Source organism: Drosophila nasuta, chromosome 2R (assembly GCF_023558535.2).
Source record: "Drosophila nasuta strain 15112-1781.00 chromosome 2R, ASM2355853v1, whole genome shotgun sequence".
Taxonomy (NCBI): Eukaryota; Metazoa; Arthropoda; class Insecta; order Diptera; family Drosophilidae; genus Drosophila; species Drosophila nasuta.
Window position 1 is genome coordinate 11276823 of NC_083456.1, and position 21487 is coordinate 11298309.

General features: G+C 35.8%; 2 protein-coding genes across 2 annotated transcripts; one reads left to right on the forward strand and one right to left on the reverse strand.

The window, feature by feature from the left end:
* Nucleotides 1-1159: 1159 nt before the first annotated feature.
* On the reverse strand, nucleotides 1160-5126 carry LOC132787798 (cryptochrome-1). The gene is made up of 4 exons (XM_060795097.1): nucleotides 4819-5126; nucleotides 3287-3630; nucleotides 2306-3225; nucleotides 1160-1482 (listed from the first exon to the last, which is right to left on the reverse strand). The coding sequence occupies exons 1-4, from the start codon at nucleotides 4958-4960 to the stop codon at nucleotides 1269-1271; spliced, it is 1620 nt and encodes a 539-aa protein (XP_060651080.1). The 5' UTR covers nucleotides 4961-5126; the 3' UTR covers nucleotides 1160-1268.
* Nucleotides 5127-19938: 14812 nt separating this feature from the next.
* Nucleotides 19939-20340, forward strand: LOC132787061 (larval/pupal cuticle protein H1C-like). The gene has a single exon (XM_060793940.1). The coding sequence runs from the start codon at nucleotides 19962-19964 to the stop codon at nucleotides 20277-20279; it is 318 nt and encodes a 105-aa protein (XP_060649923.1). The 5' UTR covers nucleotides 19939-19961; the 3' UTR covers nucleotides 20280-20340.
* The last annotated feature ends 1147 nt before the right edge of the window (nucleotides 20341-21487 follow it).

A 21487-nucleotide genomic window follows, 5' to 3' on the forward strand; every position in this document is an offset into this window, starting at 1 on the left:
ATATAGAGGAGATATACACATGTAAGCCATGCATGGCCTCACTGTAGATACTTATGTATGTGTGTTTGTACATAATACATAGAAAAGAAAAGAATACAGAAAAAGAAAAAATAAATAGCGAAACGGAATCTGTAAAAGAATAGGGGAAAATACTTGAATATATGTTACAAATGCGTTATGAGATGATATTCAAATAGTTGTAAAAAGAGTATATTGTTATTTGCTGTGAGTTCCCGTTCAATTTCGTTGGTTGGTTGAATATTTTATTCAGCAATTGTACCGTAATACCATATATACTAAATAAGTATATAGGAAATTTACATACATATTTATATATATATATATTACACTATGCAAATCGTTTTCCCCCCAAACAAATGCGCTCTAAATGTTTATTCGAATTTATTCGTATTTCGAAATCTGTATATTCTGCGTATTCCTTGCAAAGAAAGATTCAACAAATACTTCTCCACTTCTGTATGTGTAGAAATTTTTCCTCGTCCTTAAGGATTCTTTGTGAGGAAGTTATTAGCTTCGGCCTTGTCGGGGATAACTTTTCTGTTTTCCTTACTAATTTGTAACAACTGTCGAGGGACTCAAGTTTCAACAATAAATCTTTATAGGTCCCATTAAACAAGCCCATAAGCTAATCCCATTATATTGGCCTTGGTATAACGAAATTTATTGCACTCATTCTACAAGTAAAATGCAAACAAAAAAGAAACCAAAGGATTATATTCGAAATACAATTTTAGGCATTAACATAAAATATACACAAGTCAAAGAACGGAAAACAAAACAAAAAACGAACTAGAGAATTATAAATAAATGGAAAATAAACTTTCAAATTAAGAATGAATCTAATTAATTATATATAATTAAATTGAAAACTTTCAACTTAATTCGCGTTCAATTTTTCTCAAACAACAAAAAAACCAAACACACAATGAATTCATTTTAATTAATGATGTTAATTTGATAATGTAATAAAAATGATAATAATAATTATATATAAATCACTTTAAAATAAGCTAACAACAAAACAAAAGAAAGTAATGTATGTATGGGTTATATAAGCTGTTAAAAACATTGAAAATACAAATTGTATTGTAGCAAATATTTTAATTAAAAAATTACAAATTAAAAACAGAATAAAGCATTATTAATGATACTTGAATAATGATTAATTTTTATTATATCGATACTGAGGAAATTTAAACAGATACATATTAATATGAGAAACAATTTACATAACAACCACACTCAGCTCAGTCGACCAACCAAAAAAACTGACGGACTTCCTCCTCATTTGAAGGACGACAATGCGGCTGTGGAGTTATCAGTGAATTGCGCAGCGAATTCATGGCCAGCGTATTGCGTTTACCAGCCACCTCAAGATCAAGTATACGCTCCGGATAATGCACGCCGATGAGGCACTCGTAGCGCTCCTGTTGCTCGGCAGACATGCGCCAGGGCTCATGGCTGAAAAAAGTTAAATGCAGTGGATGTGAAATGAAGTTTAAGGTGGTAGTATTAATAACTAATAATTTTTTAATTTGGAATACTTAGATAATTCTACTTCAAATCTATTGAATTAATATGGAATAGAAGTATTGGTTGATTAAGTTAAATTTAAATAAATAGAAGAGTAAGGCGACTTGCCAGGCAATTAGTTCATCTTAATGTGGAACTACATAAGTTCTAACTCAAGACAGTTCCAATTATTATGCAATGAAAATTAAATATGCAGCACAAATAGGATTCCTAGATTCCCTTAAGAAAAAAATCTGTTAAGCAATGGAAATTAAATGTGGTTACACAAATTGATGCATAGCTTAAGTAATAAACAGAAGAGTGCTACAGCTGCTCAAGTTGTTTAATTAAGAATAATTTTCTATAGAAAATATTAACTTAAAAGCTTTCATCCCTAGAAAAAGTGTTTTGTGCTTTTATATGGCACCTATCCAATTGTGCCATATCTCATTCTATCATTCCTTTTTGAATACAGCTATTTAAAGTTCTACAATTACAAATTTTTGATTTAAAGTAATAGCAATTTTAAATTGGATACTTCAATCTCAACCGGAGATACTAATGTTCAATATATATTTCTGTCTATTCTAGCATCACAAATCAAAGATCAACAGTTAAAAATTATTGATATAAGGTTTTGGTAGTTTTAAAATGATTATTCGCAGCTTAAAAATAATCTCTAATAATTAAAATAATTCAGTCTTTTCTGCTATCGAAATCAAAGTTCTTCAGCTAAAAGTTCGTAATATTAAGTATACGCATCTGAACTCACATGAACTCCTTGGGCACATTCTGCAGTTCCGGAACATACTGCTTAATGTAGATGCCCTCGGGATCCAGGCGCTTGGCCAATGCAACCGGACAGGTGACCAGCGAGGAATCAAGCAAGCGCTCAAACGCCGAACTCGATACCCACATCCAATTGCCAGCACAAACAGACCAATCGGCATCTAGTAGATACTTGAGGAAATGCTGCACACCGTACTCCCAATTTTGCCAAAGGCCGCCGCGTGTTAGGAATGTGGCAACAGTGTTGCGCAGTGTATGATGCAGCCAACCCTCAGCAAGTAGTTGCCTCATGGCACCATCGATGAGAGGAAATCCGGTTTGTCCCAGACGCCAACGCTGCAGCTGCTCATCGTTGGGCTTAGCCCATGGGATGTTCAGGCAAATCTCGTTGCCTTCCATGCGGTCGTAATTCGGATTATTCACCGACATCGTATAGAAATATTCTCGCCATATAAGCTGTCCGGTAATGTGAGCGCCGCCCGTCATTTGCACGCCTCGCACACAAGCTCGAAGCTGCACATTCTTGAAGAGATCGTGCACACTCCAATAGAATCGGCGCACCGAGAGGCAGCCAAAACGCAGATGAGCGCTCATCGACCTGGGCGTATCCAGAATATTGGGCATTGCCTGATTAGGCAGATAAAAGCCACGTTCGAAGGCATGTTGTTCAATCTTCAGACGCTCGCCCAACAGTTCCAATGCTTGGCTTTCTCCGCCGATCCAATTAATCTTCGATAAGTAGCCCATATTATCGCTGTATATGTTGAAATGCTCCGGCGTAGGCGGCTGCTCAAAACAACCCAAATCTCGGCGCAACTCTGGCGACAACTGCACAAAGCTCACGCCTCCAAAATGCGGATCATGCACTGGCCGCGGCGGCAAACCAATAATTTGCACAGTGTGCTGTGAGAGAAATTTGTGTATAAGTAATTTGCAGTGTTGGACGATGACAAGATTAACTCACCAGGAACATTTGATAAGTCAGTGGGGCAATACCTCCATTCGTATCGATCACTGTGCGCGGATCCCACAGCGTGTGCGACACCTTCTCCACATACTCGATGCCCAGCTCGTTGCACAGAGTCTTGGCCGCATCATCGCGCTCATTCCAAATGGGTTCGCAATCCTGCTCCACGCAGATCTTGTGCAGACGCACCTGCTCATTGAGTCGCCGAAAGATCTCCACTGGATTTCCTTCAAAAATGAACAGACGACCTCGTCCTTCAGTCTCCGATTGCAGCTGCTGGTCGATATCCTGCAGCGAGTCCAGCAAAAATCGCATGCGATTGAAGCCCACGCTCTTGGTGCCTAAGAAAAATAAAACAATTTATTGAATTTTAACCATACAAGTGTAAATAAAACAAAACATTTCGATTGATACCGGATCTCAGAGATGTATATATAATATTTTTGCGACATTGTTATTTTTGCGCGCAGATTTTTCAAATTTATTTCAAATTTTTTCCACACTCACTTCCGCCCTCGCAAATCGAGAAAAAAACAATATCAATCGTAATTTCGAAACTATGTTAGAGTCGATTTTCGAGCATACTCGGCTGACCCTTTCTTACTTGTTTTATAAATGAAATATGTTTATATGAAAAGAAAGTAAGAAATGCGGAATATCAAATATGAAACTGAATTGTTATCAAAATATTATATAATACAAAAGTTGCATATGGAATAAACTAACTTCTAAGCTTGAACATTCATAAAATAAGATTTCATATTAATAATTTATATTATCATGCTTATATTATATATCTCATTAAATATTTAAATAAACTAATAAATTTCTCATTAATTTCTGAATGTCTTCTATTATACTAAATATATAGTATAGTAATTATATACCGTATTGCTTTAAAATTTTAAAACTCAGCTTTGTGCTGTTCAAATGATTATTGATAATCGCAAATAATTACAATATAACGAATAACAATTACCGTTGGAATTATCTTGGCGATCAAAGTGAACTCAAAACACCTTTTTTGCAAATACTGTACTTATAAATATTTGTATATATTAAAAAACGATTTACATGTGTGCACTGTACATAGATATTCATAAGTATCTATATACATATATATCTTATCAGGCAGAGTCTCTCTGAGCAGCAAATTGCATTCGATTCAATCGCTTGTTAGCGAAGTCTCTCACAGTCTCGCTCTCTCGCTTGCTCTCGCAAATTGGATTAGAACGCATTGCTGTATTGCACCTAGGTCTGAGAACGAATACGAATACAAACGAGTACTCACAGCACTCACTCATTATATTTGCAGTACCCGCTGACGTTCATCGCTGACCGCCCCGCGAGTCAAGCAAAACAGTGCATGAGAAGCGTAAAATGATATGGCCAACTAAATATTTGGTAACAAAAAGTCGCTGAATTGCGCTATTAGCTCACAGTTAGCCGATGATAAATGTAATCGAAGATGCGGGAGGAACACTAAACAGAAGATAAACATAGTTGTAAAGCATTAGTAGATTATTTACCAGCACTCTCGCCATCGAATATGAATATGGGTATTAATGCAATGCCATGATCTTTGTCCGCCAATGCAGATAATAAAGCTGGATTATCGTGGAGACGCAGTCCATGACGAAACCACATCACATTCGCGCTACGCAAGGCCATTTTCCTAATTCCAGATGATTTGTTTTGCTTAATTTATTTATGAGTGCAACAAATTGATCAATTGCTCGTATTATCAATTGCAGAAAAACTAGTTTCTTGCTTTTTTTATTCCGAACATGCGACGCGCTCGCGTCAACGCTCAATTGCCGACTGCGACTGCGAATGTGACTGCGACTGCAGCTCACTTGGTACTTGGATTCGTTTCGGGGGCTTTTATGCCTTTGACGTGTTCTCATCGCCCCGTCGAGTGCGTCAATACAAAGCTGAGCGCGTGTGCCCGTCTCTCTTCGAGTGTGTGTGTGTGTGTGTGTATGTGTGTGTGTGAGTGCCAATGGCAGCGGGAAACACTTAACACACGGCTCGTTGCATTCTGAGCACTGCACTACGCTCAGCTAAACAGCGCGACGCTGAGCAGCGTTTCCCTGTTCGCCCCCGCTGCTGATAGTGAGTGCTACGACAAGCCGACAACCCCAGAAGGAGAACGTTCGAACGGAGACTCGCGCAGCCACAAACTGTTGCTGCTTATTACGTCGCTTATATTTGTTTGCAGCGGGCGTATTCACAACGTCATGCAGTTTGCATTGTCAGTTCACATATAAGAATTTAGATTTTGTTATAATACAAAATATTTTAAAAAGTAGTTGCACAATAAATTTATTGTTTTGGTGATTACAATAGCCAAAATGGTTAATCTTCATTCGTATTTAACGGAAGTACAGTGAAAGGATAAAAATTGGAAGGTCATGTTGAAAGGTTCTTACTATTAAGAATTCTTAATAATCCTATCATTGAATTACTATAAATACAAATTTGTATCACTTTACTAATACTGCTATTGAACATTATCTAGCTATGCTAGCCGTTAATATGGTAAGGCATTATAATGTCGTTAATATACTATGTTGCAAAATAGTAACAGTCAATAAAATTTCTAAAAAAAAAACAAAAATATATTTTGAAAATATTAATTTGTACTTTCATTTTAATTATTGTAATGAAATATTTTATTTTTCTACATTTTTCATAGCCTAATATTACTCTATTTAACTATTTCTACCATAATGAAGCTAATATTAATGATTCATTATACGTATACGCAATTTCCTGGTGGATCCCAAACATAGCATACTTTTTAGCGCAGTCCAGTGCAATTTTGAGGTTAAGTCTGAATATTTTTTGGTTTCTAAACAAGGCATCATAAGTACTTTGAGTATTAAGATGCCAATATAGGAAGAAGATGTTTCGAAATTTAATAATAATCAATATTTTTATTCTATTCAATTTATTTTGTTGTTATACCATTCTTTCATTAGGAAATTAAATCAAAATAAACAATATTAAATAATGCATTTATTACTATTTTTACAATATGGGATGTAAAACAAAATGTCACTAATGTTTGTTATAGTTAATAAAACTATAGAATATCTTCTAGCTACAATACCCATGTCACCTGCCTAAGTTTTTGTAGGGCAATGTAGAGTATTTATCAGGCGTTGTTGCTTACGTGGAATTGATTCTTATTCGTTTGGTAGTTCAACATGTGGTGGAATTGACAGTTCATTAGTATTGGCAATTGTAAACCTAATCTGTCAGCCGACTTTATACCCTCAAACAACACCCCCGTAATATCCCCATACACTCATCCACATCCACACCCACGCACCCACACACACACATTGTCTATTGTATTTGAATGTTGGGATATGCGTATGTGTGTGTGTGTGAATCGACGCGTGTTTTCGCATGGAAAACTGCAGTTTTGCATGTTGCCCGGGCAACGGTGTGTGACGCAACGGTAGCGTGAGGGGTCAACATGGTGCAAGCATTTACCGTTAGTGGCAGAGTACAACGACGCACGTGAGACACGTGTCCACCTATACACAAAAATAACAACAACAACAACAACAACATCTACAACAGTAGCAAAGAGAAATGATTGCGAAACCAAACAACACAACAAAAAAAACTTCACAATTTTCAATTGATGAAGAGCAAAAGGGAGAAAGAAGGGGAAATGGGAAGCAGATAAGAAGTGAAGGAAAAGCACAATACAGGAAGTAGACCGTTGCCAGAGAAATATTCTGACGTCTTGCTCTGGCTTCAATAGAGCTAATTTCGAAGTGCAGATTGAAGCAATGTTGATGACAGCAATGACAGGAATGAAAGGAATGCTGAAAATTCTTCAACGAACATAATAATAACAAAGCTCTACAGGTTTATTACACATAGTTAAAATGGATGAATCATTAAAAGAAATGTGTACAATACTTATGGAAGCGAATTGTTTAAAAGCGAGAGATGAGGTTGACAAGTTAATTCTGTCTAAATGAAATAGGAAATTTAAAACTTAAATTTAGAATATTATTAACTATTGAATAAATAGAAATTTTTAAATTTAAATTTAGCAATTCAATTGGAAAATTACAAATAAATCAATGTTTTAAAAAGTTTCTTTTCTGAACGTCTATACAACAAATCGTTTCTCTCGCTAACACTTCATTTTTGGAAGTGTCTAAAAACTAAAATAATGCTATTTATCATTACAAAAAATAAATTTAATTTAATACGAAATTAAAATTGGCACTATCCGAATTTGGGCAAATTTTAAAACTATTTTATATTCGTGAAGTACTCAATTGCTGCCTGATTGTGTGGCAAACTGAAGCACTATTGCAGCCCATTAAAAACTGCTTTTTAACCACTGTGCTGCCTTAACGGTCGCAACTCAGCTGAGCCGTGTCCCCGGTGTTCTTTCTGTTCCTTGGCTCTGCTAACAGTTGCTTGTTTCATTCTTTCGTTCAACACGTCACCAAGGACTTGACGGGCTTGGTTGCTTTGTGCAATCAACACACTCACACACCCCCACACACACACAACGACTGCAAAAGCAGGTGTGTTGCCTGGTTGCAGTTGTCGCTGGCTTGTGTGGAGGATGCCTCCTTGCTTAACATCATTCCCAGCGATGTTCCATGTTCGTGACACCAAGGCGAATTGTGAATTGTGCAGCTTGTTAAAGCAGATTGTATAAGAAAATTCTTTATATAAATTTTGCCCCCATCCTCTTCATCATTTTCATTTCTTTTGTGAATTGTTTATGCTCAGTTGTGTGCGCAATCTTGCATTAGATAACGCTACGAATATTACATGAAATATGAAAAAGGGATTATACTCATCGTAGATACGAACTCTTAATCGTTAGTGCCCAACTGTTAGCAATTTGCCAAACAATCCCTCACAGATTTGCCCGTGCATAAGCAACTGAGCAGACAATCAATCAAAATTCTTCCACAGCAGCCAATACAACAAAAATGGTTCACAAATCAACATGAGGGATTTCTTCTATTGGCCCCAACTCTGAATTTTATATTGATTACAAATATTTCGATTACTTAGTTCTTTTCGCCACTAGATGATTGTCGAAATTAAGCCTATTTGTTTATTCATTTCGCAAAATTCGATTAACTAACACATATTAAAGCTCAATAATAAATTATAATTTCTGAATTATTTATTGAATATTCAATGTGGCATTTCACATTAAATAAATTGTGCTACTTACTTATTAACCAAATTTGTTTTATTTTCAAGTTGGTTAGGGTAATTATAAACTTTCAAAAAATATTGCTATTAAAAATGGTTGGTTTTTGTAAAATAAAAATGATATGTTTTTTGACTTTAATAAAAATATACCGCCAGCATTTGAATACTATTTAGAAATATTTATGAGTACTTTAGAATGGCTTTAAATATTATTTCCATTTTTTTGGGAAATAATTGTTTATAATGTAGGTGAAGTACATTTGCATTTTTTAGCGAAAAATACTTATATTAACTCAAAAACTAATAATATAGCTTTAAGTCTTAGATCATTTATTGTGATTATTAATTTATTTAGAGTTAAGAAAAGTAAAGGCTTTTTACTAAATGCCGTAAGATTTTACATTTTTTTTTTCATAAAAATAAAACCAATATATTTAATAAAACAATATTTATTTTATTTCAAAATAATATTTCGATTAATAATTAATGGATCAATGATTTACTAAACAATTTTTGTATATTATATTATTTTATATGAGTTAAATATAATATTGAAAGAAAATAAATATAAGATATTGTGAACTAATGTGTTTATTATATACTTTCAATTTTATCCATTGGAATTCATTGCCTATAATGACTATTGGTAATAATAAAATTGTTTGAGGCACGTCGCAAACAATTTTGTCTGTGCTTATTGAGCCTAGTTATTACTTATATTAATGTGGAATATTGCCATAGTTGCTCATCTTTATCTCTGTTAGTTTCAGTTGCTTAAAGCTAGTCCGACTGTGGTCTTGGAACTATTATTTGTTTGCTTAATAGTTGCTTTGCCATGCAGCATAAGGCGATTATCAGCAAAGCAGCAAAAGCAATAACAAATTGGACCGAAAAAGAGATAGAGATAGAAATAGAAGAGGCTCAAGCTCTGCAATCAAAATAAGCCAGTGAGCTGTGGCAAGTAGCAAGTGGCAAGTGGAAAGTAGCAAATCCTTTGACTTAATCGCCTTGAAGCTCATATACATACGTACATACAACCAAGTTTACTCGGAGCGCAATGCAATTGCTATTTGTTCAAGCAAGTCATGACAGTTAAGCAACACACACACACACACGCACACATATTACACACAGATAGGCAAATATATGTATATGGTTATTATTCTTTTTAAATGTCTGCAATGTTTTTGTTTCCCTATTTTTCTGTTGAATCGACTCTGTTGGCATTGTTGACTTTACTAATACAACTTAAACAATCACATATCGTACATGTGCGTATGTTTGTTTGTATGTATGTATGGGTGTATGTATATATTTATATCAATCATACGCACCGTTGAACATTTGTTGGATACTTGGAACAATATTTAATGTTATTGTGCTCTTGTTATAAGGGTTACACATACGCATAACACACTTATACCCTTGGCATGGGCATAATAACTTTATTATGCAGCTGAAATCAATACTCGATCCCGTTGACAGTGCTCGCTTAAATCAATTTTGTCAATTGGCTTCATTGGCATTCACTCGTTATAGCCATTAAGTGTAAAGGTTCGCAATCATCTGCACTTAATTGCACACTTCATACGCATTTTTACATGCAGCGACTGCATTTAATTATGAATTGAAATTACATTTTGAAAATATACTTATGACATCATACACTCTCCACAGACTGGGATATTTTGGAATATCCATTTTGGATGGGGAATAAATGAAGAGGCTTCATTATTGCAATTAAATTTATGCACTACTAAAAATACACGATGACACATTTAGGAATATAAATATATTAATCATATATACATATATTTTTTAAGACTATAAAATATTAATTTTCTTAAAACTAACATAGCAATCAGTCAAAGAATTATTATTGATTTTTATAAGCATTCCGTATTATTTGTGTTTTCCACATGCTGCATATATGTAAGTTAGATATTTCAATCCAAAAAAAAAGATTATTATTGTCATTATTGAGTTTAAAAGTATAACTAAAAATGATTCCTATTTCTGGTTATGACATACAATTGCAATTGAAATGTTATTGAGATGTCAAAAATAATCCACATGACATACAAACAGAAATGGAATTTCAATTGAGTGATTGACAGACATAGAGCATAATCAATTTATGGGTTAAGTAGGGCAAACTAAATAATTAATTGGATTAATTGCATTATTTGCCGTAGATGCAGCATATTATTGCCACTTGATTTCTGCCCACTCTTAGAGTATTTAAATATCGTTCCAATTGCTTAAGAATGCCGCCCTCACTTTTGCAAAATCCAAGTTATTCTTGTTTTGGGTTATTGTGTACTTTAAGGCAATTGCTGTGTCCATAAACAAACAGACACAGTGTGTGCATGTTTGTTCATGTTGGCTTATGGCTGTCAGCAGCAGGCGCCACAGGACCATCCCTGCAGGCATATGGACAGCAACAGCAACAGACACAGACACAGACATAGACGACCTTAGTCCCTTTTGGATGGTTGTGCTCTGTTCTTGATGGCACAGTGGGACATCAACCGCAAGTTAAGCCAATCGAGTTAATTCGTAGTTCGTTTTCAAACTGTAAATATTGTTTCATGTCTGATTGATCGCACAACGCAACCCCTCAACACCCTTTCAACCTCCGTCCACATGCGTGCCGACAAATTAATTCGCATAAATATTTATGTAAAGCAGCTGCTGAGCACGTCCTTTGAAGTCAACTGGGCCAAGCCCGAAACTACAACTCAGCCTGAGCCTCAGCCTCACTCTGAATCTGAGTCGAAGGCTGAGGCTGAGCCTCAACCTCAGCAGCAGCAACAGCAACAGCAGTAGCATCAACAGCAACCTCAACACCGCCTGATGTGGCAGCCTGCTGTGCGTCGTCCACTGCCCAAGCGAACGTAATTCAATGAGGCCTGAAAGTAGGTCGCCAAAAGGTGATAAGGTGGTTGGGTTGCTATTCGAGGAGGCTTGGGGTTGGGCAGGTGAAACAACTGTGAACGTGGAATATTATTGAACTGAGTGGAGTACGAGTCGTAAGCCAATTAGACTGTGATTGAAAGGCAGCAGTAGGAAGTCAATGAGCTTGGCTCAATTATACGAAAGTACGAGTACGACGAAGAGCTGGCTAATTGCTGTGGGATTCTGTGGCAACCAAACTGCAATTGCAGATAATAAAGAGCGAAGGATTTAAAACTTTAACTTTAACTTCAATTTATCAGTGCGAAAGCAATTGCGTAAACGTTTACGAAAGTCGTGCACAAAGCATAATCGAAAAGCAAACTGCTCGCAAGAGAGCAAACGCTCACTATACAAACAACCTAAGTACGCCAAAGTGTGAGTCGGGCACAACAGGCAACAAATATTTGTCCTCACCTAGCTGCGTTTGTGTTTGATAAACTCATGTCCTTGTACACACAAACACATACACTCACACTCACACACTCGAATACATGCGTTGTTGTAGGCGGCAACAGCAGCGATATTTCTTCAGTTATTCTGACTTATTAAAGGCGTGCCTCTGTGGTTTCTGCTGTTCTCGCAACATTTCTCCCCCTAAGCTTCATTTTGGTAATAGCTTCCAAGGATGCCACGTACTTATAACAAGTACATTCAGTACTCAACCCAAAAGGATCTCTTGTGTGTACTACAAACCCCCCCCAAAAAAAGACAATACAATTTATAAAAATAACATTTTGCTAGCATTTCTTTAAAATCAAATATTTGTATTTTGGAATTGTAAGGCTTAAAGACATGATCCTTTTTAATTTTTTACAAAGGCAACTGCTTACTTCAGCCAAAGGATTCTGTATATTTTGGCCAGCTGCTTAAGCTCTTAGTGGCTGTAGGTTGGGCATGGGAAAGTGCAACACCAAACAGCAGCCAAACTGCTCAGCTATAAAGTATGTATAAAGTTCACGACATAATGCCAACAACAAGGGACAGAAATGATGAAAGCTCTGCCAAAGCCAAGGCTTTACCTTTTTTTTTATGGTTATAACAATAAGAGCACGCATGCCCTTATAGAGGGTATTGTTCCGTTGTTGAGCTGAATTGAGTGGCTCAGAGTTCTATTTTAGGCAATTTTTATAGGCAACTTAACTTTATAAAATGAATTTATTAAACATAAAAGTTAAACGCTCAAACGAATTTTTTTAAAGGAACAAAGAATTATTAATTAATTTTATAACAAGTCTGAAATAAATGCAATTTACGAGTGCAATCCAAGAGTATTTATCATTCGCCTAGACTGCTCGTAAATTCCTCTGCTATTTGCCTAAAGAATTAAGCCACATTGTGTAAAACATTTTATGACCCGTCAAGTAATTTGGACAAACATTTGGCTTTCATTTCAGATTTTTTCTGCTAAATTTGGATGTGTGTGTGTGTGGACTCTCTCTTTTTTTAGGTTGGTTGGCTGGCAAGTTAAGGACCTGCTTTGCAAAATGCCTGATATATGGATGCCATAAATCGTTGGCGCCAGTTATTATTAGTGCAAAGCTTTTTTTGGCCAGGTTTTTATTAGCATACAAAATGGAAAATGTCAGCATCAGAGAAACCCATATTGTCTGCTCTCTCTCTCTCTCCCTCTCTCTTTCTCTGGTTGTGTCTCAAATTAACCAGTTAACAACAAAATTAATCATATTCTATAATGAGATAAAGTTCCAAGGGAGATTTATGTGCCAGATGAGCGCATTGGGGACACGTTTAATGAATGCGCCATGCGAATGTGTCTGGCAGCTGGAACAAACAAAAATTAATCACTTTTCATGAATTGCTGTTGTTGTTGTCAGTCTGTGAATAATATTATAGTATATAGCATATAGCTTTCAGCTATGTACGCTGACAGTCAGGTACATATTTCCTTGATTAAAAACGCTTTCAGTCGGCGACATCCTGAGGCATCGTTTGTTCCCCGGGCATTCATATAACTGAATTATGTGCCTAAAACTTTTTCTTTGCATTGTCATCGTCTGTGCACGAATAAGTTTCATTTTCATTTCGATTTTCATCAAATTCAAGCTTCATTTCCGTTTCTTTTTGCCAATGCAGTGCTGCAATGCTGAGCTCAAATAATTGTTTTGACCTGAACACAAACTCAACTAATTTTCCTTTTTCTTTCGCCAACAAATTTAACTTTTGTGCCATTCACAAAGTCCTTCCTATCGTAGTTTATGTTGCAGTTCGTGTTTTTTTTTTTTTTTGCAAAAGCACGTCTCTCCAAATGTCAGGTAAAATTTAGGGCACACAATGCCAAAAAGTGAAATCGATATTTGGGAAATGCTCGAGTTGGCTGGCAAAAAACAAAAATGTGGAAATAAAATAAGTTGATAGTCAAAAAATTGCCTCTCCTTTACTTCATTAAATATTCAGCACTTTTCCAAGTTCCGATTTCAAGCGAAAATTGACTTGATATCTTTACTATATTTCATCTATTTAAGATGCAACCCAAGTGTAATATTTCATAAACTTTTCTTCGAACTTCGTACTCGTAAGTGCTCAGTCTCTGCTTCTGTGAACTAAATCATTTGGCAACCTTTTAGATCATAGATTGCGAACTTTAACAAAGCAGACGCATAATTTTGGGACCGTCATCAAAGAGTTGCTTAAATGGCCTACAATTTGATTATTTATCACTTCATAAAAATTCATTCAAAACTCCATATGAGAGACTGCGTTTTGAAGTCCCCATTTTGCAATCTAACAAAGTGCTGTATTATATGGACATAAAAATGTGCTTAAGCAACGTTGACAGCCCCGCATTGTGCAGCAATTGGTGGCAAGGCGCCAGGCAGTCAAAGCGAGAACGAGAGCGAAAGCGAGGAAAGAAGCGTTGCTGCAATCCCGGGCTTCGGGCGACTTAAAGACAACTTAATCTTTATGCTCAGATCAGGATTGAAAAATGGCTTGATGTGGTGTTAAAAAAGATTTGAACGCATTAAATGCTGTCGTTTATCTCGCAGCTCGTTATCAACACACACACTCGTCTCGCCTGTATCCGCTGGCCTACACTTCAGTTGCCACTTTCTTTTTTTTGTAGGAGGAGGGGAGGAGGAGGAGGAGGAGTAGACGGGCAAGTGTGTGTTGCATGAGTGTGGCTACAAAGGGCGCTGGTGTTGCCTGCGGTGCTGTTTGCTTAATACGCTTCAACTTCTTTGCCCATAAGCCAAAACGCAGACGCACCAACACACACACATACATACTAATACGAGCACCCATATGGAGGCAACGTCGGCATGTCAAAGGCACGTGCAGTGCAGTATAAACAATTTCACATACACACACATACAACCAATATGGAGGCAGAGCAGTGTGCTTTATGTGTGTGGACGCTGGACTAACCGGCGGCATTTCATTTTCCGTATACACGCATTTCTTTGCCCAATGGTCCTGCTTCGTGTATACAAAATATATGTTGTTTTATTTTTTTTTGCTTTCTATAAAATCCGTCGCAAGGGGCACTACTAAAACACACACACACACACACACTCATGCACAAACAATGGCACATAGAGCAAAGTACCACATCGCAGCATACGCGGCGTATACACATTCTCAAAAACTATCGATGGCGAATTTACGCGCTGTCGTTGCTGGCTTTGTTGCCGTTATTGTTGTAGTTGTTGTTGCTGCTGCTGCTGCTGCTGTGGTTGCCTTTGCTGTTGTCGCATTAGTTCTTGCATTCGCACCCAGGCTTATTGCATGTTTCGATACTCTCTAAATAAAAGGCAAAACAAAATGGCATATTTATTATAAATAAGAAAATAACACAATTAAATAATATAAATAAATAAATAATTAGAAATTAACAGATAATTTGAATTCATTTTTACACATTTGTAATTAGTAACATTGCTTAGGATATATTCAACGTTGCGTATACTTAATAGTTTTGTGTTCACACATTTTTTGCCTTTGCTTTGGGCGATCTATCGCATATTTCACTACATTTTCATTTTAGCGCGTTCTCAATACTCTCTCACACACACACACATGCACATGGGACACACACACACACACACACATACACAATGGCGCATTTCCTGCTTCCGCTTGTAGCAGAGTCGCCATGGCCCAACAACAACAGCGACAACAACATTAACATGGGGTCAGGGGGCAGTTCGGGGAAATTTGCATAAATTTTACGTACTTTTCGCACAGAAGGCAAATTGCATTTTCAGCACAACACGTACTCCATTCAACTTCCACACCCACACCAATACACACACACACACACACACACCCTCACACATTGTCGTAGTTTTTGCTACTCTACATGTAAAGGTAGGCCGCATGTCCTTGCCTGCTGTTGCTCCTGCTCCTGCTGCTGTTGCCAGTGTGTTGATGCTTTCGTGGCCGCCTCATACTCCAGCTGACAGTTTGAGCATGTGTGCCTGTATGTGTGTATATTCTTGTGTGTGTTGGTTTAAGGCATGCAAATGTTACGAAAATTGCTTTTTACTTTTCATGTATGTGAATGAGTTCGCACACACTCTCGCTAACACACACACACACACACATACACACACACTGTTATTCACACACGCCGGTGTGTAAAGTTCGAGCTGCGACCTCCTGTAGCTCAAATCGAGAACGACAACGAGAACGAGAACGAGAACCTGGACAGACACACACAAAGTTAGTTAAGTGTTTGCCTTCAAGTTGTTACTACCAAATTACCTTTTATTGTCATTTGGGTGCAGGTTGCCACACAATGGCAACAAATGTGATAAAGGAATACAAAAAAAAAACGTATATACAATAATAAAAATCATAAACTTTGGGGATTTGTGCAAAAAAATGAACAGCGAAATGTGCGAATTATTCATTTCAAATATCACAACAAGTTTTTGTGCACCAATTTCACATTGAAATTGTTTTGCAAGTTTTTCCTATTGCATTGTAAAAATTTGATGAACCAAAAAAGAATTGGCGATGCAAGCAATTTTCAACTTTTAATGGATTATCAATTAAACAATAATATTTCAATTTCTGAACTAGCTTAACTGTGTATTTTAATAAAAGGCGATGACGAAAAATAAAATAAATCTCTTCGCAAAATAAACCAAATGAAAATACAAATTGTGGGTGTTATAAATTGTAGATTGGAAAATAAATAAATTAAAAAAATACAAAAATGTATTACAAGTGCAAATCGTATTAAAATGAATTTGTTATGATATGTATTTAAAATGAAATTAAATTAATGTGTTTGTCAAAAAACTGAAAAAATTATTCATTAAATATGAAAATGTATTTCAATTTGAAATTATATTAACGTGAATTTAGTATGACATATTCAAAATAAAATTAAATAAACGTACTTGTAAATAAATATATAAATATATATTATGTATGTATAAAATTAAATTAAATAAGCGAACTATGTAGTAGAATATGAAAATGTTAATTAATTTTAATTAAAAATTTTAAATAAAATTGAACAAATATGTATTTAACATATATGTATTCAAAATTAAATAGATATTAGCATACCCTTAAACACATATGAAATACTTTATGTATTTCTAAAGCATAAATAAATAATTAGATAAATACGTAAACAATATAACTTGTTTTACTTAGTTGTCATTTTAAGTAAATTTTATTAATTGCATTTCAAGTATTTTGATTTCATTCCCAGCTCAACAATCAAGAAACTTTTCAAACAATTCGAAACTGACCAAGCGAAAGCCGCAAACATTTCATTCTCAGCCATTGTGCCAAATTGTTGTCGACTATCTTATTCGGTTGGCCTCATGTCCTTGGCCCCCTTCCTCGCTCCTCTTAAATGATGTGTTGTTAGCCAATTTAACCGAAATCCTTTATGGTTATACATTGTTATACGACCGAAAGAATTTGGAAATGATTTATTTTGTATAACTTTAAATTTGAATTTAAATTTGAACACATTTAATTGCTTTCAGGCATGTCCTTCTTTCCGTCTGGGACTGTAACGTCCTTAACTTCTGGCGGTTTACTTTTGAGTGTGTGTTTTGGTGTTTTTCTGGTTTTGTTTTTCTCTTATCCTACTGCTTCTCGACCTCCACCTCCACCTCCGTTGACGACTTTCTATTTGGTTGTGCTGCTCTTGTTCTTGATCCAGCTGTGTGTGTATGTGTGTGTGTGTGTTCTCAGTTATGCATGCAAAATGTTAAATGCAATGTCAGGCGCCGAAAACGTGCTCAAATCATATTCCGCATACCAAATAACAGAGTTCTCTAATGGCTGGATTTTAAAATGCATGAGTATCCACCCCCTCCACCGCCCCCTCTTGATACCTCTGCCACCCACAAGCACAGTGCGAGTGAGTGAATAAATGTGTTGCTTCATGTGTTTGTTTTTGTTTATTTTTGCATACCCTGTAACCCAAAAAAAAAAACAATTCTTGATTGCCACCAACTACAATTGTTATTTGCATAAAGAAAAAGTGTTGAATTTGTTGTGTATATATAACAAAATGTAATTACTTGCATTTTAAATTGTCACAAGCTAATGAGAGGACATCAAGGGGTATCTGTTAGCCTCACGCTTCTAACTAGACATTCTCGGTTGTTTTGTTTTCATTTTGTGAACTGTTGAAGTTTATTTTCCGAGATTTTAATATGTATGAGTTGAAGATGAAGCATTTATGGCAAAGACAAACTAACACACACTCACTCACAAACACACACAAACAGAAACAGACTAATACACACACGAACGAACAGAGTCACAGATAGCATTTGTCTATGTGTCTAGCATATTTATGCTGGCTTCTTTTAGGTCCTCTCCCTCCCTCTCTCTCTCTCCCCCTCTTTCTCGCTCTGGTTTTCGTGGTTCCTTGGCCAGAGCTCTTCAATAATTTTCTAACTTACGGAGCGCCTCACTCCGTCCTTCATACCATTTGCCCAGCTCGGCAAAAATTCCGGTTTGACTAATGTAACTTACGTGTAGAACATTTTCTACTACTACCAGACTCTCTTTCATGTCCACGTTCCAAGCACCGACCTCCGACCCCCGACTTCGCCTGCCCTGTGTACTAATAATGCAAAACATTTGTATGGCAAAAATGTACGAAGAGTAGCGAGAAGCAAGGGACTTCATTTTATATCGCTCACATATTGAAGGTACTCTCCTTTTTTGCGGCTCGTTAAGTTCGCCTGATGCCATTTGTTTTATGTTACCAACTCAATTTATGAATACCCCAAAGAAATAAACCGAAATCGTTATAGAAATATCAAATAATGACAGACACAAAACGCTAACTCAAAAGAAGTACTCACATGGAAGAAGGACTCTTGCTTTCTTGGGAATTACGTTTACCCTTATGTTCAACTCTTGATGTAGTACGTTCGTTTTTATTTAATTAGCAACATCACACGGAACATCAAAAACATTAGCAATTCTTTTTTGCAAGTAAATCAGAATATCGTGCAACCTAACATATGCTATACAAATAAACACAATTAGGCTTGAATTTAAAATACTGTAAACGTAAATGTAAAATCTCTTGAGCATTGAGGCTTTTGTGCAGACTGACAGACAAACCACAAAGGTCTGAAATACTTCAGATTTTAATCAATAACATATAGTTTCAATTGCACTTTCATTTCCTTGAATATTTCAGTTAATATTTACTCAGATTAATTTTAGAAATTTGTCTAAGTGTTATAATAGCTATCAATTTATAATTGCTGAGATTCATTTCAGAAGTTTAGCAAATGGCAAACCATTTAAATTAAACAAAAGGTACAAGCATTAAATGACAATCATTTAAGTTCTAGAAATTTATCTCATTTGTATAATATTTTAAATGAGAATAAATAATTCCAATTCTCCTTTCAATTCTGCAAATATTCCCGCTAATTTTTGTAGCTACCCAGATTTATTTTAGAAATTCATCTAATGCCAAACCATTAAAATTGAATTGAATGATCAATGATATTTTAGAATTTAAGCAATAAGAAATTGTATAATAGTACTTTTAATTATGTGTAATAATAGCTAACAATTTATAATTGCTCAGATTAATTTCAGAATTCGATCTAATGGCTGAACATTTGAATTAAAATCATAAACAAATGGCATTTGCTTTCCATTTATATGAATTGCTCTTCGCAAAAGGCTAATTAAGAACTGCTGATAACGTAATTAAGGTGGATAATGAGCAACTGTTTGACAACTGTTTGCTGACAGGCACAAAACACCCAAAAGCACAATTAACACTAGAGTTGACAGCATCCGCATAGAGCAAGAGATACGCATATTGTACTGAATTGTACTGCGAAGCATTACAAAGCACAAATTGAATATTGTCATTGTGTTCTAATTTGACGCTTTTGCTCATGTATCGCATAGTTTAAGCCGCAAAACGGGTTCACGGCGATGCATTGGACTGTCGGTTGGCTATAAAAAGCCACTGCTGATTGCCAACTAGCATCAGTCAACAAACAAAACCCAGCAAACCAACGAAACCAATATGAAATTCCTCATCTGTTTGGCGCTTTGCATTGCCGTCGCCCAAGCTGGCTTATTGGCTGCCCCCGTGGCCACCTATTCAGCTGTGGCTCCAGTTACCAGCTACTCGGCTGTGGCACCAGTTGCCACCTATTCGGCTGTAGCCCCTGTTTCCACCTACTCGGCTCTGTCTCCACTCAGATCCTACTCCACTTATACTGCTCCAGTCTACAGGACGTATGCTGCCACCGTTGCCGCTGCCCCTGCCGCCGTCTACTCCGCACCGTTGACCACCGCGTATGCTGGCACAGCTGTTGTTAGTCCCTTCCTGAAGAAGTAGAACACGATAATACATTGAAGATGTGACCATTGGAATAATTGCGAAATAAAATGAATATATGAACGTGTACAAACTAATTGCGGTCTTCTTCTTTCAGCAACAGGCTGCCTTCACAATTTATAGGGTAATAGATAAAAACATACGCAATAATTTGGGGGCAGTATCCAACATAAGGTAACAGTTGTATATGGCCTACTAAATTCTAAGAGTAGCCAAAGAGAGAACACAAGCTGTGTGAGCTTATGGAAAATGTCGCTAAGGATCTATTAAATTAAGATGGTTCAAATGGTAAAGAGTTGTTTATAGCTGATCTGTCATCATAGCAAGTGCTACTCCAAGTTATAGTTATATTAAATAGGGAATATAACATTAAATTGGAGTTAATTGTTAATTCAATTTTATTAAATATAATCAAGGAAAAGAACATATATTATGTGTACATTTGGCTTTTTGGAAACCTATTAAATGAGTTATATATTAAAAGTTGTGAGGAATGAATTTTAGTTGGATAGTTTTTTAAGAACTGCAGCAATATTAAATAGTATATATAATATCACATTTGTGACAAAGTAAATTAGTTATATTTAAAGCACTCACGAGAACGAAAAAATGTTTTTTTTTTCGTGTTTTTAGAGATGCACAGCAAAATTGAATTGGGAATGTGTAAGTTCAGAAGATAATTTTATTTATTGATAATATTTATTATTATTATTATATTATATTTCTGAGGTGTTTTCTTTGAGTTTAAATTGAAATTATAATTTTATACAGGCGACTAAATAAACTGGTTTCTGTTGTTATAGCTCAAAAAGCAAAATAAAATGAATTTATGTACGTCTAAGCTATCTGTAATAAGAATAGTTGGCGACCATCAATTAAGCGAAATAAAATCTATTATTTGGTAATTCACAAATTTAAAGTATGATGATATTTAGTTTTTACGATAAGTTTGTTTCGTTTGCAAAAACTTTTACTTATACTTTATTTTTATTATTATTTATACTTACACTTATTTCTCTATTACTTTTCACAACTTCTACAGGGTATATTGAGTTTCCTGCTGACTTTATTATCTTAGCAGTTGAAATGTTGCTGTTGTCGTCTCCGTTTCCGTTTCCGCTGAGCTAAACAAACAACTGGTCTACAGTTACACACGCAGATAAGCACACACACACACAGACATGTGTAAACATACATGCACTTAATAC

Excerpts from the sequence above, each read along its gene's own strand:
- LOC132787798 (XM_060795097.1), bottom strand. The coding sequence starts at position 4,960 with ATGGCCTTGCGTAGCGCGAATGTGATGTGGTTTCGTCATGGACTGCGT. Across the intron at positions 3,631-4,818 it reads ATTCGATGGCGAGAGTGCTG|GCACCAAGAGCGTGGGCTTC; the intron begins GTAAATAATCTA and ends TATTTTTCTTAG. Across the intron at positions 3,226-3,286 it reads TGACTTATCAAATGTTCCTG|CACACTGTGCAAATTATTGG; the intron begins GTGAGTTAATCT and ends TTTCTCTCACAG.
- LOC132787061 (XM_060793940.1), top strand. The coding sequence starts at position 19,962 with ATGAAATTCCTCATCTGTTTGGCGCTTTGCATTGCCGTCGCCCAAGCT.